Genomic DNA, 15,923 nt, shown 5'->3' on the forward strand with positions numbered 1-15,923 from the left:
TTGACAATCTCAGATTGCTTTTTTAATATACTTTAACCAGGTTCTTTCACTCCGTTCCTTTACAGTTAGTTTTCCAATATCATTATAACCTAACTGGACCTTTACACAACCAATTTTGAACATTCAAACTGATTTTGCTATTTATATACTCAAGAAAACGCTTTCAGTTTGATAACAACATCACGTCACTCATACCATTTAATAAAAATTCAACGCTATAACAAAAATAATAATTAAGAAAGAAAATATTATTTTTAATCATGACAAAACAAGTATCCTCATTTGTATTTCAAAGATTTTAACATTAGTATTCTTCTGAAGTCTTTTATGTTTTCTTTAGGAAAACAGATGAAACACTACTTCAATTCTATTTAAGAAGCAAAATATACACGTAGAGAAACAACAAACAACATAGTATTCAAATTTCACTATTACAACACACGTCAAGCATCCCTTACCTTCAGCATCACTTCTGCATTAAATGGTTCATCACCCCTCTTTGGGCTTGCAACTTTTGAACTAAATTTGCAAACCAATATGGTGAAACATGGTACAAGTATTATGTATAATATGCCCAGTATAAATGGGGACATAACCAACCATCCCAACAGCTGCACAAATTGTAGACATGTTACTAGTCAAATTACAAGTTTCATGTAAGGATGGTAATTTGGCCCATATCTTACTAGTCAAATTCACCCAACTCGGCTAGTAGCGAAAATGTCTTTTCTGAACCAAAAGAGTTTTGACCTATTAACCATAACTAAGAGCTCAGTGGTGGCCAGAAAAGGGTTTAAAAACGGTCACGGATTAATCTGGTTAGGCCGCGTACACCAGAGTAAGAATACTCGCCCTGCAGAGTAACCGAACATTGAAAACCTTATCATTTTAGTTTTGACCCATTACCCAACCCGCCCGTGTAGACACCTATAGTTTTAAGGGAATGATATTACTGAGTTGAATGTTGCATACCGCACGAACAATGCTAACCAAGATCTCCTTTGAACCATTGCCGGCTAATATCATCTTTAAAGCATCAGAGTTTAGAGGGAAATGATCTCCACAGGTAAGAAACTCACCAAAGCGTAAGAACACTATGATCAAACTATATCAGTAGACAGACATATATCAGAAAGACAAAATGTAAGCATTCAGGTATATTAAATAACATATCTTAACTTTTTAAGCATGAATTGAATCCATAGTTTGGGCAAGCGTAATCTTCATTAACAAAGGGCAACAAAGAACTGACAAAGTGAACGGGCTGGAGGCTTTGGTCAACGGGTCAAATAGGGCTAAACACAATCACAAAATTAAAGCATTTTTGGTTTTAATGTAGGAATTAAATCATGTTTATAAACACTACATCTTTTCATTACTAATCTAATTTTTGATCTTTTTAAAAGCAAACATAACCCAAACCGCTTACAATTGCCACTCTTGGCAAACATAATCCCTGAAGTAAAAACTCGTAAAGTTGAAATAAATATCACTCGGGGGCAGCAACAAAGAAGAATACATAAACGTGTTCAGATTTTATTGTAAAAATAGTTTACCTAAGCTCTAATGGAGTAACAACAAAGTTAGCCAGCATTATAGCCGGACCATTAACCGAAGCCCCTAGCACTGCTATAGCCAGAACACACATAAACACAGGCACCCCTGTTGTCAATAAAACAAAATTAACATTATCCGTAAGTACAAAAAAGGAAGATGACTAATAACTGTTTTTTATTGATTTAAGCATTAATTAATTATTAATTAATTATATCATAAATAATAAAGAGCAAAGTATACCAACAATAGGGAACACTCCTAACGTAATGCCAAGAGCCGTAGAGAACGCCAACTGCTTAGGCTCTGCTCCTCTAAAACCGAAGTGCCATATTATTATTCATCAAAAAGATCAGTATCATCAAAACCTAATTGGCTACAAACTAAATCAAATAATTAATCATTTTGAGCTAGAAAACAACATCAAAACAAACAAAATCAGGTCTCACAATTCATCTTAATTGCACTTGAGGGATTCAATTTAACATTTCAACATAGAGCGGTCACAATTTTCAGATCTTAAGAGTAACAATCTCACCTTAACAGCATAATGTAAGGTTTATAGGATTTAGCTCTGCCTAAAATCTTAATTCAAAAGTTATAAGAAACAAACAATAACTGTAAACTGTTGATTGAACAACTGACTTTTCAACACTAATTCAACAGTTTACAACTCACATTAATTAAATTCTAATATAAATACAAACAAGTAGAAGCTACATTTGCAACAAACAACAAAAGGATTTAATATCATGTAACAAGATCAAGTAAATAGAATATAATTTAGAAATTGCTTTTCAAAAAAAAAATATAATTTAGAAATTAGAGGTAACCTGCTGAGGATTTCAACAAAAGGATCAACGACTTTCTTGTTAATCCAGGTTCTGATTGCTTGTAAACCTGGTCGCCTCATCAGATCCCCCATTTTTATTCAACTATTAAACATATATTCATATATATTTTATAATGCAGGTTGTTTTACTTGAGTTTTTCCGTACAATTTATGAATTAAAAGGGGAAATAAAATGATATGAATGAATCAGAAGAAGAAGTGATTGATAGATTTGAGTAACAGTTTGATTTTGTAAAGTCGTTGCAATATTTTCTGCTTCTGTTTTGGAATCCGGAAGAATATGGATTTTGCGAGTTTGTTCTTGTTAAATCAAGATCTAGGCATCACATGTTTTGGGCCTTTTGGTCCATGTGGCCCACATATATGTCTTTTTTTTTTCTTTTTTTTTTTTTTTTTTTTTTTTTTTTGTAAATTCGTAATCTCAATTTTGTAAGAGAAAATTACCAAAATATATATTTTTTATGTGTTAGACAAAATAAACTTTGATCACAAAAATTAAAAAAATAGACCCATAGATTCGAACATGGTTCGAACAGACCCTTATTCGAACCTAGTGCACATGTCGAAAAATGTTGTTTACTGATAAGAATACAACTACGATCCTGCGTGCCAGAATCGAACGTGGTTCAAACATGGCCATGTTCGAACCTATATTTATTGTTCGAACTCGACCTGTTCGAACTCATTATATGTTTTTTAACTAAATAATTGGTTACGATAGATAGCTGAATACCATCTATTTATTTTTGAACACTGTATACACAACACTCCAATTTAGATTGCATTATCCCGAAACAACACTACAACTTAAGTTACTAACAACTTCTCTAGATAGATTGATTCGCGAAAAATTATATCATCAATATATAACATCTAGTCATTATTTAAATATTAACTTTTTTTTAATAATATTATTACTCTTTTGAGCACAAGAAAAATTATAGAAAGACAACTCGGTTATTTTTTTAATATTTAATTGTCAGTATAATAAAAATAATGTCTTTTATTATATAATAGTAAAATTAAAGATATTATTACAATAAATATGCAGGTTTTGTTGTAATTTTAATGTCATCTAACAATCATTTTAACTAATTGAAATTTATTTTAAAAGCAAGAATTATCTATTTATACTTAACAACGGGTTCTGAGAATGTATAGTGCACGCTCGTAAGAATTTAGTAGATACCATTACGAAAATTGCGGGGTCAAGAGGGTCGTGCCCCCGTGCCGGATCCAAGGGGCTGCCCCTGGTTGGGGTCCCGCTCACTCGCTTCGAGGGGAAGCTGCCCTCACGGGGTTGCGGGGCGACGCCCCGACCCCAAAATTTTAGGCACTATATGTTTTATTGAAAAGTTGTCTGCCAATAGATTTCCCTGCCAATAGCCGTGTTGTTTCAGTTAACAACTTTTCTCATCAAATGATGAGTTACATCATTCGGTTTCTCAACAGAATATACATGATTTTCCCCTTTAGAAAACCAGTTACTTAATTTTCATTCAAGAACACAGAATACCCACATCCTCTACAATACCTTTGATTGGTATTGTTCTTATTTGCATTCAAATCACGTTTTTATCTTATTTCAATTAGAATTTCATGATACCCGAGCTTGTAGGATTGAAATACTTAATTGAGAAAGTAATTGATTCAAGAACCAATCGAATTATCAATGACAACCCTGGGTTTTTAACGGGTTTCACTTTCAAACCGCTTATGTGGAAAGTGTTTTAACTTTTAACATTAACTATAACTCCTTCTTTATGCTCACTGTTGCAAAAAATTCGATTACTCTCCGATTAATTCCAGATACTCATTTTTAAGAGCAATTCGTTCCGATTTTTCAAAATCTGTCTAATTAATCGTTTAAAATTGATTGATGGGTCAAAATCGAAATTGTTAATCAAAGCCGTTTAAAGTCAAAATTTGTCAACATGATTTTAAATTAGAACTTGAGTTTTTGAACAAATAAATAATTTTAGTCAATTACGTTAAAATTTATGTTTATGGTTATGATTTTCTTCTATACTTACACATATAATTTTTAAAATTTAATATATAAAGTACAATTCGATTAATTACGATTAAACCCCGAATTGTCAATTACTCGTTTCAAAAACGATTAATCCCTGAATAGTCAATTTTAAAAACCTTTGTACCTTTAATCCGCCAACCACCCTCTCCTTTATACCCGTTAAAGAACAACTCGAGAATGCAACGTAAGGGTAGCCCAGGTATATCCTTTTTCGTTATACAATTTGCAGGTTAACACATCAAATGTTTAGATAGTGCTTGCAGAATTGGTCAGATAAGTGTCAGGTCAGTTATTTCTAAATCTAACAAATAACAATCAATAAATTCTATTTGAATATGATCCACACTTGAAAGCCTCTTCCTTTCTAATCTTTTCTCTATTAACAACGATTATCAATCTTACACTATAAGTGTTCATGAATGAATAAACACCTATCATAAATGAACCAAATCTTGCAAAAGGAAACATTATATTACATTTGCTTTTGCTAGTGATTTTATATATACATATACACATGGTATGGTCTAACAATGTATACCATTTATTTATCTTTTTTGAAGTTATATTCAAATTGCTATTTATCATCTTATATATGTATGATGTAATAATGCATGAACATGTCCAAATTATAATTACAAACTAGTCAATCAGTTGATCCCAAGAGTCTTCAAAGCAGCACCGATATCATTGATTTCATACCCCTTTGAATTGGCAATGTTAGAGTTTTCTGAAGGGACCATGTCTTCTCTTTTAAAGCTTTCGTCACTTCGAAGAAGCTTCTCACTGCCGTATTCCACCGAACCTTCTAGAATAACGGTCTTATGTAGTCCAACAAGAAGGTCTTCATAGTCTGTATCTCCTTTTTCTCCCACAAAAACACACATTTTATTCAGATCCATGCCCCACCTTATTGATAGATACCTGCGTACACGTGTTACGATTAGTGTAGTACTATAGTTTGACCTGTTAACATAGCAAGGGATTGATTTGGAATGTGTTTGTCTCTCAAAGAAGTCAACTTTTTTTTTTTTTTTTTTTTTTTAGTTAAAAAGGGAACTGTCAAATGGGTCTACACATTGAGATGTATGATTGAATATTTGAATTTTCCACCAATTGCTTATCAATGGATCGATTTGGGTTGTGTTTGATATCTAACGTGTCGAATTTTTTTTCCTTAAGAACGGGTCAAATGGGTCAAACATGTTAAAAAGCCATCCAAATCTATTTTGCAATGCATACAACCCCTAACTTGTTTCTATTTAAACAGGTAAATGCATCACAGCCTAACCAGGTTATCCCGTGACCTAACCAGGTTATTCCGTGACCGTTTACGACCCTTTACTGCAACACCAAGATATGCTGCTAGTGAGGTTTGAACCCGAGACCTCATTAAAGGATATTTGACCCCAACCACTAGGCTATCTTGGGATGGTTTTTGTTTCTATTTGTTTTGACAGTCATTGTTGATACGTTTGTTTGCAGGTCAACCCGCCCCAACCCAACCCATTTTCACCATTACCCAACTTAACTGACCTGCCTATCTTGACAAATCTAGACTTATCTTTTTTTATTTATACACACACTAAACAAACAAGTAACACACTTGCAAGAATATAAGTTGCATACCTTAAAGCTTGGGCTCTTGATGCGAATAATGGTATCACATTCAACCTTTTTGTAGCATGTGTGAACACAGTATTGCAACGAAAACCTCTCATCCTTGACTCCTGGCGCAGATCATCAGCCCTGCGTATCTACATATCATACATATATGCAAGTATAAGTACTAATCTCTTACTCACTTAATTAGTCTACACATTAATATATATATATATATATATATATATATATGTATATATATATATATATATACTTACCTTAGCATCCGGTTTGATCATGTACGTGTAACAACGCGACGTAGATGCATTTACTTGTTCTACCATGTTATCATCTTCGTCATTTTCGACTCTAGCAATTCGCATTATCGTTGACCTCACATTTTCTTGCGGCCATCTGTATTCCGTGTGGTTATCGTAGTCTTGGTCAACGGTCAAATCTCTCCACGGATAGTAAAGTTCACTTCCGCTATTGCAAACCAACGCATCGAAATCATCGAGACCAACTTGGCATCTTTTCAACACGTCTCTCGTTTCGTGTAAACTTAATCCCGTCGACAATACAAACCCTATCTCCCCCGAATTTTCAGCTCCAATTTCCATCACGTTTTTTATTATTATCGAAAAGGTGTCTGTCGATTCACCGTTTGTATTGTAACAATCGGTGGCTATTATGAACAGTGATTTCCTTCTTCCTGGAGAGTAGTTCGTAGTTGACTTTTTATTATTGACCGACATATTGGTGAAGGTTTCGATGAGTTCTTTTTGTCGGGTTGCTGGATCGATGTCTCCGTTTGACTTAAAGTCAACATCAACGGAGAATCTTAATGAAAGGTCATCAATATCGCGTAATGACTCACTCATCGGTTCTTCGTTGGTAGGGACCACTTTTTGACGTGTAGTTGGATGGCGATTTCGGCAGTGTTCAAGATGGGAGAGGTAATTTTTACAGTGTTCGGGCCATGAAAAACGGTGGATGTTTTTTAGCCCATGCTTACGGCACTCGCTCCATAGGTTTTTATCAGAAACAAGCTTTAAGAGTGCGTCTTCAATCGCTTTTTGGTCATGTGGGTCCACTAGAAGACCATTGTTAAGTGCCTGATTCATCAAGTTTTTTAGATCATAAACGAGTGAGACTGGAAAACTTAACTAGAAATGAAAGAAATCAAATGGGTTAACCCCGACCCGTTTTGACCTTGACCACACATTAATGCTTTCATCAAAAATTAACAAAAAGCCATTATTTTAGCAGTATAACTTTTAAAATCATACGCGTTCAGTATAAATTAAGTTAAATATAAATGGTGGCTGGGAAACACAACCAGACCCATTTTGACCCCGACCCAAAAAACCTGCCTATTTTACCATTATTCCCTGATTGGTTGTATGATTTTTCTGATATTTGGAAAGACATAATATGGATGCATATACTTTTCATGAGCATCAATGAATACATATTCGATCGATGCTATTGAATTAAAGTTGTACCTTGAGTATATCTACGGGCCCACCATTTTTTGTCGCAACAACTGGTAATCCATAAGCAGATGCCTGTAAGTAACACGAAACATTAGATAAATACTTGATACGATTAATGTTCGTTACTGGAATCTTTATAACACAGGTCCTTATCTGCACATTTTGAAAGTGATTATGTGATATAAAATAATCGTATGTTACCTCTATGATAGTAAGCCCAAACGGTTCCACTAAAGCTGGGTTAATAAAGACACCCTTCAAGATAGAAATTAGAAATATGTTATAATATGTCAAATGTTTATTAAGACAAGTGTCAAATGTTGTTACATTTTCACCTTAGTTTTTGTAGCCAGACGATATATATCAGGTACATCGAGTTGCTTATGATGTTTAGGATACGCCACCTGTCCATACAAATCGTACCTGTCAATTAGTTTTAGGACTGTCGTAAGAACAATCGAACTGCTACTCGACATATCTTCTATGTCATCTCTGTTCCCAAGTATAAGCGTCTGCAGTCGAAAAAATATCCAAACACATTATCAACTTTTTATTCATTAAGATTATCGTATGGTATGATTCATAAAAGGAAGACAGATAAGTTAGCCGTACCAAGTTGGCTAGTTCTCGAAGAGGTTTACATTCTCCAAAAGCTTTAAGCAAAGTCGTAACGTTTTTCTTAGGATCTGGTCTAGACAGTGCTAAAATCATCGGTTTGTGTGGATTTGTGAAAAACCTCATGACCTATTTATCAATCAGTTAAAAATTAAGTCCCAAGTGAAAAACTTGAACAATATTATTCTGTTATTTTATTTTATTTTTTTGAAGCAAAAAAAAAAGAAAAAAAAAAGAAAAGAAAAAAACCTCAGTCCAAATGGGAGGAACTGCTCTTTTGTTTTGAGCTCTGTCACGTCCAATTAGTGATGCAAGGTCCCCGTCGGTTGAATCTTCGGCCTTTACATAGCTGAAGTCCATGCCTGGTGGTATTACCTATTTTTCAAGGATGACAAAATGTAAAGTTTACATTTTTTTCAGGTAGAGGTGCCAAAATGGAGGCGTCAGGCAATTTGGGTAATGGGTCAAAATGGGTTGTGGTCAAAATGGGTAATTTTGTATGGATCAATACAGTTTGGTTGACAGTAAACACTTCTGTTCAAATCTATAATGTTTTAGTGTAGTAGTAATTAATTGGGTTATTGCTAATTCTATATTACTATTCCTATAATAAATAAATACTCCGTAGTAAATAGTATAGTATAGTTTGGGGTTATTAAGCCATATAAAATACACTTGGGTGACTTTTGACCCATGTTTACGTTTGACCCATTCCCTAACTGAACCGTTCATATGTAAATGCGTCAAAATTATGACTTTAGCTACTTTTTAAAACAAAAAGTAAGTTTACATCTTCTCGGAGATAGGTGCCAAAATGGGTATGCCAAGCAGTTTGGGTAATGGGTCAAAACGGGTTTTCGTCAAAATTGGTAATTTTGTATGGATCGATACAGGTTTATTGACTGTAAAACACTTCTAACCATATCTATAATGTGCTAATATAATAGTAATTAACTGGGTTATCACTAATGCTATACTACTACAATCAACAGTATGGTTTAGGAGTTAGTAAGCAATAAAAAATGCACTTTGGGTGACTTTTGACCCGTTCCTTAACCGACCCGTTCATATGTAAACGCGTTAAAATTATGAATTTACCACCATCCTAGGCATGTTTCTACCGAGTCCACTCACTCCTCTTCGTCTTCTAACCCTAAGTTTCCGTTCAAGCTTAACATCAAAACCGTCATACAAACCCCATTGTTCTTCAATCTCTTGCCTCGTACTCGTCACCACCATTTCCGCACAATCCAATGCGAACTCTTCGCCTTCAATCCGTCTCATTATTTTATACGTTGAATTAATGTCTTCTTTCGAAAGTCTTCCTTGTTTCAACAACTGCTCATATTTGTTCCTACCGAGTGAGTGTCCAGTCAGCACCATAGGTACATTGAGGGACCCAGACAAACGTGCTGCAACTTCACCCGCATCTGCATAGTGTCCGTGAATCACGTACGGCCATATCGTTTTTCCGCAATCAAACTGCTCTCCTAATGCTCGTGCCATGTTTACTACGTGGCTTAAAGCCCCATCAACAAATTCTGGGATGTATGGCCATAATGACTCTTTGAATATATACCTGTCACAAGCATACATATTAAGGGTATGGAATATCTACCATGAACATTAGAGGTGGCAAAATGGGTGGGTCGGGCTGTTTGGGTAATGACTCAAACAGGTCGAGCTATGTTGACACATACACAACCTATTGGCCATTTCTAGTAAATAGTTCTATTATGGGCATTGATATATCCACCATCTTTTTTGATACATCCACTATAACTCTGTATACATTAACAGGTTGTACAGTACAACATGTTAATACATATTATACGGTGGATATATCAAAAAACATGGTGGATCTATCACCAAACTATGTTATGATTAATAATCGAAAATCTAAACTTTTCAGAATAGAATGATTTTGAAGGCCATAAGCATATATGATACACTTCTGGTGGCGACTTTCTTTGTTTGACCCGGTCAATAACAACCCAAATTGACCCATTATTAAGTTGGGGAGAGAAGGGAGGGGGAAGAAATACTTGTCACGGGGTCCGCAAGGGATACGGACGATGTAGGCCCCACAATTTCCAGAACCTTCAGGTGGGGATGATAGCATCTCAATGGGCTCACCATAACCGTAGTCAACATCTGGGCATGATATTTGTCTAGTTAGTAGATCAACCCGTATGACTCCTTCCATATCAGCTAACGCTCGTGCAAGTTCCACAACGTATTTCACCTGCCCACCCGTATCCGAATCTCTCCCAAGTTCCATGTTTTCGCCTCGTACTAGCCCATGAATGCTACATATAAATTACCATTAATGGGCATTATAAACTAGCTCTAACTTAGGGAGAAAAAAAAAGGATAGCTTTAGGTAATTTTAATGGTAACATTGGTGGTTTACATATTTTGTTTTATGGGTTACATAAAAAAGTAACCACATAACATAAAGTCAACATTTGAAACCTTTTGATTGACCAGTTTGTAAATTTGAGGTGTTAATGTGCAGTGGCGAATTCAGAAAATTTTTATGATGGGTGCAAAATGTTAAGATTTTGAAGGAAAAAAAAAACAAGTAAACGGGGCAAAATGTTAACTTTTAACATATAAATACACTAAACGTCGAACTTTAACATATAAAGTCAGCATTTTTAACCGTTTAATGCGATTAACCCATGTTAAATTTTGTGGATTTTTAGGCTACCTGATGAGGACGATGTAAAGTTGACGAGATTTATTCTCGTCTGACCACATAACCATCTCGGAGTTGATTCTTGAAAACTTGCTAAGTGGTTGGGATTCGCCTTTTTCTTTTTCACCTTTTTCTTTTTCGCCTTCTGAGAGCTCTGAAAGATCTTCTTCAGCATCATGACGACGTTTCTCTCGTTCAGCACGACGCTTTGCAAGTCTTTGTGCATTGTCTACCGCTATCTGTAATGTATTATGTTTACCTTTGTATATAAGGACTTGCTATATATGTGTACACTAACGGGTCAGAACAGTTTGGGTTGAAAATGGGTAGTGGTAAGTACATGTCCTGTTGAGTTGAACCGCAAACTAATAACTTCCGATTGTTTGTATAAATATAATACTTGGTGTTATAAAGATGATTTTAATGATTAAATTACAGTAATGATCTGTCAGAAAAAGTAATTTAGGAGGTTATATGCAGGAAATATACACTTTGGGTAACATTTGACCCGTTCCCTTTCAACTACAATTTTCCACATATGACCCATTTAACATGTTTGAGACCAAACATGATCTAAAGCAACCCATTGATAACTTAATGGGTCAAAATTGTCACTTTGATCTTTTTCTTGCTGTTAAGAGACAATTTTAATTTGGTACTTGGTTATGATAGTCATGATGCTGATTTTCATTTTCTGAATTCATCATTTTCTAAATATGACCCATTTGACATGTTTGCGATAAACATAATCTGAAGCGACCCATTCATAAGTTAATGGGTCAAGATTGTCACTTTGATTTCTTTCTATCCTGTATAGAGACAACTTTTAGTTTGGTACTTGGTTATGATAGTCATGATACTGATTTTTGTTTTCTGAATTTCATCATTTTCTACATATTGCTATTTTTTTAATTACTTTTTTTAGAAAGTGATAAAATAATCAGAATACTCTGTGTGAAGTTAAAGCTTGCTTCTTTAGTCTCCCAAATGTGCAGCTTTTGACTTGACACAGTTACAAAAATGTTCATAGAGTTAAAAACTAATTCAAAACATATGTCGTAATCTTTTGTTACAACGTTGATGAACAAAACATACACAAATGTTTTTAAGGTAAAAACAGAACCTGTTTCTTTTTACGAGTAAGATGCCAAATCCGCCAACACATATTCTCGAGCCTATTGCTTCTTTCATGAGTGTTCCTTGTTGCAATCACCTGCACCTCTCCAAACAAAGTATCTTGATTAAATTAAGGTCACGTCGTAAAATACATATAAAAGTATTTAAAGGAAGTATATGAAGTAGACCTTGATCCAGGTTTGGTGAAGGTCAGATTCATCAACACTATTAACAACTTCTTCAACAAAGTAATTTGTAGGATTAAAGTGTTTATCGCGCTTAACGTTGTCTTGAAGTTTTTCAATCTTTAACTTTGTGTCAACACCTTTTTGGCTCTTTAAATTCGCTCCAACGTCCAATATTGCTTCCAAGTATCCGTTGATCCATTCGTTCCTAGCCATCAATCAGACAAAACTGCCTACGTGGCTTTGTGGTTTTGGGTGGAGAAGTTTTCTTAGTTTGAAACAGATATGAGAGGGGCTTTGGTGAACCTTATAAAGGCTTATTACATGAAAAGACACTCTTTTATGCCTTATTCCAATTACTACAAAAGATTCATTTCATATATACATCATACATGTTGTAAGAATATGGTTCTTTTCACATTTACTTTCTAAAATCACGCACTTTTGTATCACGAAATAAAATCAATTATTAACCGTGTGATTCATATATTACGACCGATTTAACTCAACAACGTTATGTTCTTTTAGTTTCGAAAGTGGGACATGAGTTTTCACCCAACACACAAAATTTATTTGGTTACATAATTTACTAAGCATGTACAAGCATAAGTATGTAAGTACAGATTAGAATTTATATTCAAAATGCATGTAACTAAGTGTAACTTAAAAGTGTGACCACTTTTTGTAACTGTATGGTTTAGGTTCATTTTGGTCATGGTATTTTCATGATATAGTTTTGTGGGATGTGGATGTGAAATAAATGGGAAAAGATGGTTTCATGTGGGTATTTTGCCCATTCATCTGTCTTCTCTTATTTGATTAGTGGACAACATTTTCTTGTCTAAAATCAATACATATAGCAAAGTTTTACTTTGATTTATTGACTAATGTTTAATAATATTAGTTGGAATTTTTAATGCATAACATGCACAAAAAGTATTGTAAGATGAGTTGGATTATTTTTTTCAATGCATAACATGCATAAAAGTATTCATCCGTAACTATAAAAATAATAAATCAATGCAATGCTATGTACAACAATGGCGGATTTAGAATTGATAGTCACTGGTGTCACCGGTTAAAATCCTAAAAAATTTCTATTACATGTCTTATTTCAATAGTGTCACTAAAAAAAATGTACAATATCCAGTGGTGTCACTAGTTAAAAATCTCAATATTTTTTCACTGCGTATTTCAATGGTGTCTCGTGCAACCACTGGCTTAAAGTAGATCCGCCCATGCTCTACAATATATTTATACATATTAACACGATATAATTGTAAGTTTAGTCGTTTGTGAAAATTGTCACGGTATATATTTTGGGTTCACCGTTTCAAACAAATTTCGCCTTTTTTCTTTAGTTCATATATGTATGATGATGTATGATGATGGATGATTAATTAAGGCATCGATTCCTTTTTTTTTTTTTTTTTTTTTTTTTTGAACGGCGAATTTGCATGAGCGGATCATTTATTTCAACGACCCTAATCATTTGCACCCACACACGCTAGAAGGAAACTCCTACCCGGGTTGTTCGGCAACTAATCGCGGTACCTGAGTTGTTTGGTAACTAATCGCAGAAAATTGGAGAGAAAACCTTCCGCCCCCAGGAATTGAACCCGGGTTGCTTGGCAACTAATCGCGGGCCCTTCGACGTTGAAGCATGATATCATTGAAGCAAACTTTCGTTGGTAAGGCATCAAATAATTAAGGTTTTGAATTTGATACGAGTTATATAGACATATTTTGTGATACGAATAGTTAGGTTATAGGGTATATTTGGCCGATATGCCATAAAACCACTTCAATAATCCAAGGTGCCATGCATGTGCTATTCGATCTCTTCTCTTTTTGGTTGGTTATAAACGTTTCTTTCAAGCTACATGTGTAACATCTTGGTGCTTTTTAAGTTCAACTATTATATTTATTATTTATTAAGAGTAAAATTATGGTATGATGTTTTTGAAAAATATCAAATGCTAGACAAAAATCGAAAAGGATATACAATCTGCAGAAGTAGATAAGGGGAAAAATGTAGTGGATTTGAGGGATATTAGTGTATGGACAAGAAAGTTGCCAAGGTTATATCACTTACCTTACTTGTGGTATGATATCAAGTGGTCTTAACAAACGTTTCATACTTAAAACCATCTTATTAAATGAACAAATAAATAAATGAACTCTTTTTAAGTATATTCATACATAAATCCCTCCATTTATCCACTTCAAAAAGAATAACTAGCTACCAACATCACAAAATTCCTCAATACTCTTATTTATTTATTCATACATATATTTTAAGTTAAACTTACTTTAAAATATAAGAGTAAAAATGACATTTATTATATTTTTCTTTAGAAAAATATTTAATGACAACTCTTATAAGATTGTCTTTAAAAAATAATTTGTGTACAAAATAATAGTACTTTTTGTTTATAATGTAAGTTATTTCCAAAATGTGAGTGCAACGGTTATTTTAATTGTACAAATAAAATATTTGTGTAATATTTAAATAACAGTTCTTAAGGTTGTCATTATTGTTTTTTCTATCTTTAACGTAACAAAATTTAAATGAATACTGTAGTGACCCGAACTTTTTCATGTTTATATATATTAAATGAAATTGTTATTTACATGATTAAGTGTTTTCAACATGTTAAGCAATCAAACTTGTTAAGACTTGATTAATTGAAATAGGTTTCATATAGACAATTGACCACCCAAGTTGACCGGTGATTCACGAACGTTAAAACTTGTAAAAACTATATGATGACATATATGGATATATATATAGTTAACATGATATTATGATAAGTAAGTATCTCATTAGGTATTGTAACAATGAGTTATATACATAAAAATGAGTCTATTGAATTAAGAAACTCGAAGACGATATATATAACGATTATCATTATAAAAACGTCTTACTAAATAAATATGAATTATATTAAGATATTGATACACTATGTTTAATCATGATAAATGATAAGTAAACATGTCATTGAGTGTATTAACAATGAACTACATATGTAAAAACAAGACTACTAACTTAATAACTTCGAAACGAGACATATATGTAACGATTATCGTTGTAACAACATTTAACTGTATATATATCATACTAAGATATATTAACATATCATAATATCATGACAATGTAATAATTTAACATCTCTTTAGATATAATAAACAATGGGTTAACAACATTTAACAAGATCGTTAACCTAAAGGTTTCAAAACAACACTTACATGTAACGACTAACGATGACTTAATATGTATTCATACACTTTTGAAAGACTTCAAGACACTTATCAAAGTACTTCTAATTAACAAAAATGCTTACATTTACATCCTCATCCATTTTCATCAACAATTCTACTCGTATGCACTCGTATTTGTACTCGTACAATACACAGCTTCTAATTGGTATATTTTAACGACCCGTCAAAGTACACTTGACGACCATCGTTATCTTGGCCCCACAACTTGATCATAACTCTATATGAATTTGATAAATAACCTTGCATTCTTTATTTAAAAATGATTTCCCATAAAGGAAACCTACCAAGATATGTAAGTTTAGAAAAACCATACATTATTACTTAACCCAAAAGTTGACCAAAACAAAGTCAACTACATCCACTATTAAATGTATCAAAATAGAATGCAAGTTAATGTTTAACAAAAGCTGCTATCATAAATATGCAGACTCTCTAAGCACAGCGGAAGCAATCAATCATGAACCTGAGAATAAAACATGCGAGTAAC

The 15,923-nt window shown here is 33.5% G+C and overlaps 2 protein-coding genes across 2 annotated transcripts; both read right to left on the minus strand.

Annotated features, from left to right (window-relative positions):
• Positions 1-361: 361 nt before the first annotated feature.
• On the minus strand, positions 362-2,536 carry LOC139848738 (uncharacterized). Its single transcript, XM_071838442.1, has 6 exons — positions 2,388-2,536; positions 1,798-1,868; positions 1,557-1,662; positions 973-1,105; positions 459-611; positions 362-367 (listed from the first exon to the last, which is right to left on the minus strand). The coding sequence occupies exons 1-6, from the start codon at positions 2,477-2,479 to the stop codon at positions 362-364; spliced, it is 561 nt and encodes a 186-aa protein (XP_071694543.1). The 5' UTR covers positions 2,480-2,536.
• Positions 2,537-4,894: 2,358 nt separating this feature from the next.
• LOC139846647 (sucrose-phosphate synthase 4) lies at positions 4,895-12,564 on the minus strand. Its single transcript, XM_071836132.1, has 13 exons — positions 12,158-12,564; positions 11,977-12,066; positions 10,866-11,092; positions 10,198-10,461; positions 9,251-9,731; positions 8,402-8,527; positions 8,150-8,281; positions 7,873-8,049; positions 7,739-7,792; positions 7,547-7,609; positions 6,320-7,156; positions 6,069-6,196; positions 4,895-5,363 (listed from the first exon to the last, which is right to left on the minus strand). Exons 1-13 carry the CDS (start codon positions 12,368-12,370, stop codon positions 5,090-5,092), a joined length of 3,066 nt encoding a protein of 1,021 aa, XP_071692233.1. The 5' UTR covers positions 12,371-12,564; the 3' UTR covers positions 4,895-5,089.
• Positions 12,565-15,923: the final 3,359 nt, after the last annotated feature.

The sequence above is a fragment of the Rutidosis leptorrhynchoides genome, chromosome 5 (genome assembly GCF_046630445.1).
Source record: "Rutidosis leptorrhynchoides isolate AG116_Rl617_1_P2 chromosome 5, CSIRO_AGI_Rlap_v1, whole genome shotgun sequence".
Lineage (NCBI taxonomy): Eukaryota > Viridiplantae > Streptophyta > Magnoliopsida > Asterales > Asteraceae > Rutidosis > Rutidosis leptorrhynchoides.

Excerpts from the sequence above, each read along its gene's own strand:
- LOC139848738 (XM_071838442.1), bottom strand. The coding sequence starts at position 2,479 with ATGGGGGATCTGATGAGGCGACCAGGTTTACAAGCAATCAGAACCTGG. Across the intron at positions 1,869-2,387 it reads TTTGTTGAAATCCTCAGCAG|AGGAGCAGAGCCTAAGCAGT; the intron begins GTTACCTCTAAT and ends CTTCGGTTTTAG. Across the intron at positions 1,106-1,556 it reads GTTACTCCATTAGAGCTTAG|TTTGATCATAGTGTTCTTAC; the intron begins GTAAACTATTTT and ends CTACTGATATAG.
- LOC139846647 (XM_071836132.1), bottom strand. The coding sequence starts at position 12,370 with ATGGCTAGGAACGAATGGATCAACGGATACTTGGAAGCAATATTGGAC. Across the intron at positions 11,093-11,976 it reads TTACTCGTAAAAAGAAACAG|ATAGCGGTAGACAATGCACA; the intron begins GTTCTGTTTTTA and ends AATACATTACAG. Across the intron at positions 9,732-10,197 it reads CCTTGCGGACCCCGTGACAA|GTATATATTCAAAGAGTCAT; the intron begins GTATTTCTTCCC and ends TGCTTGTGACAG.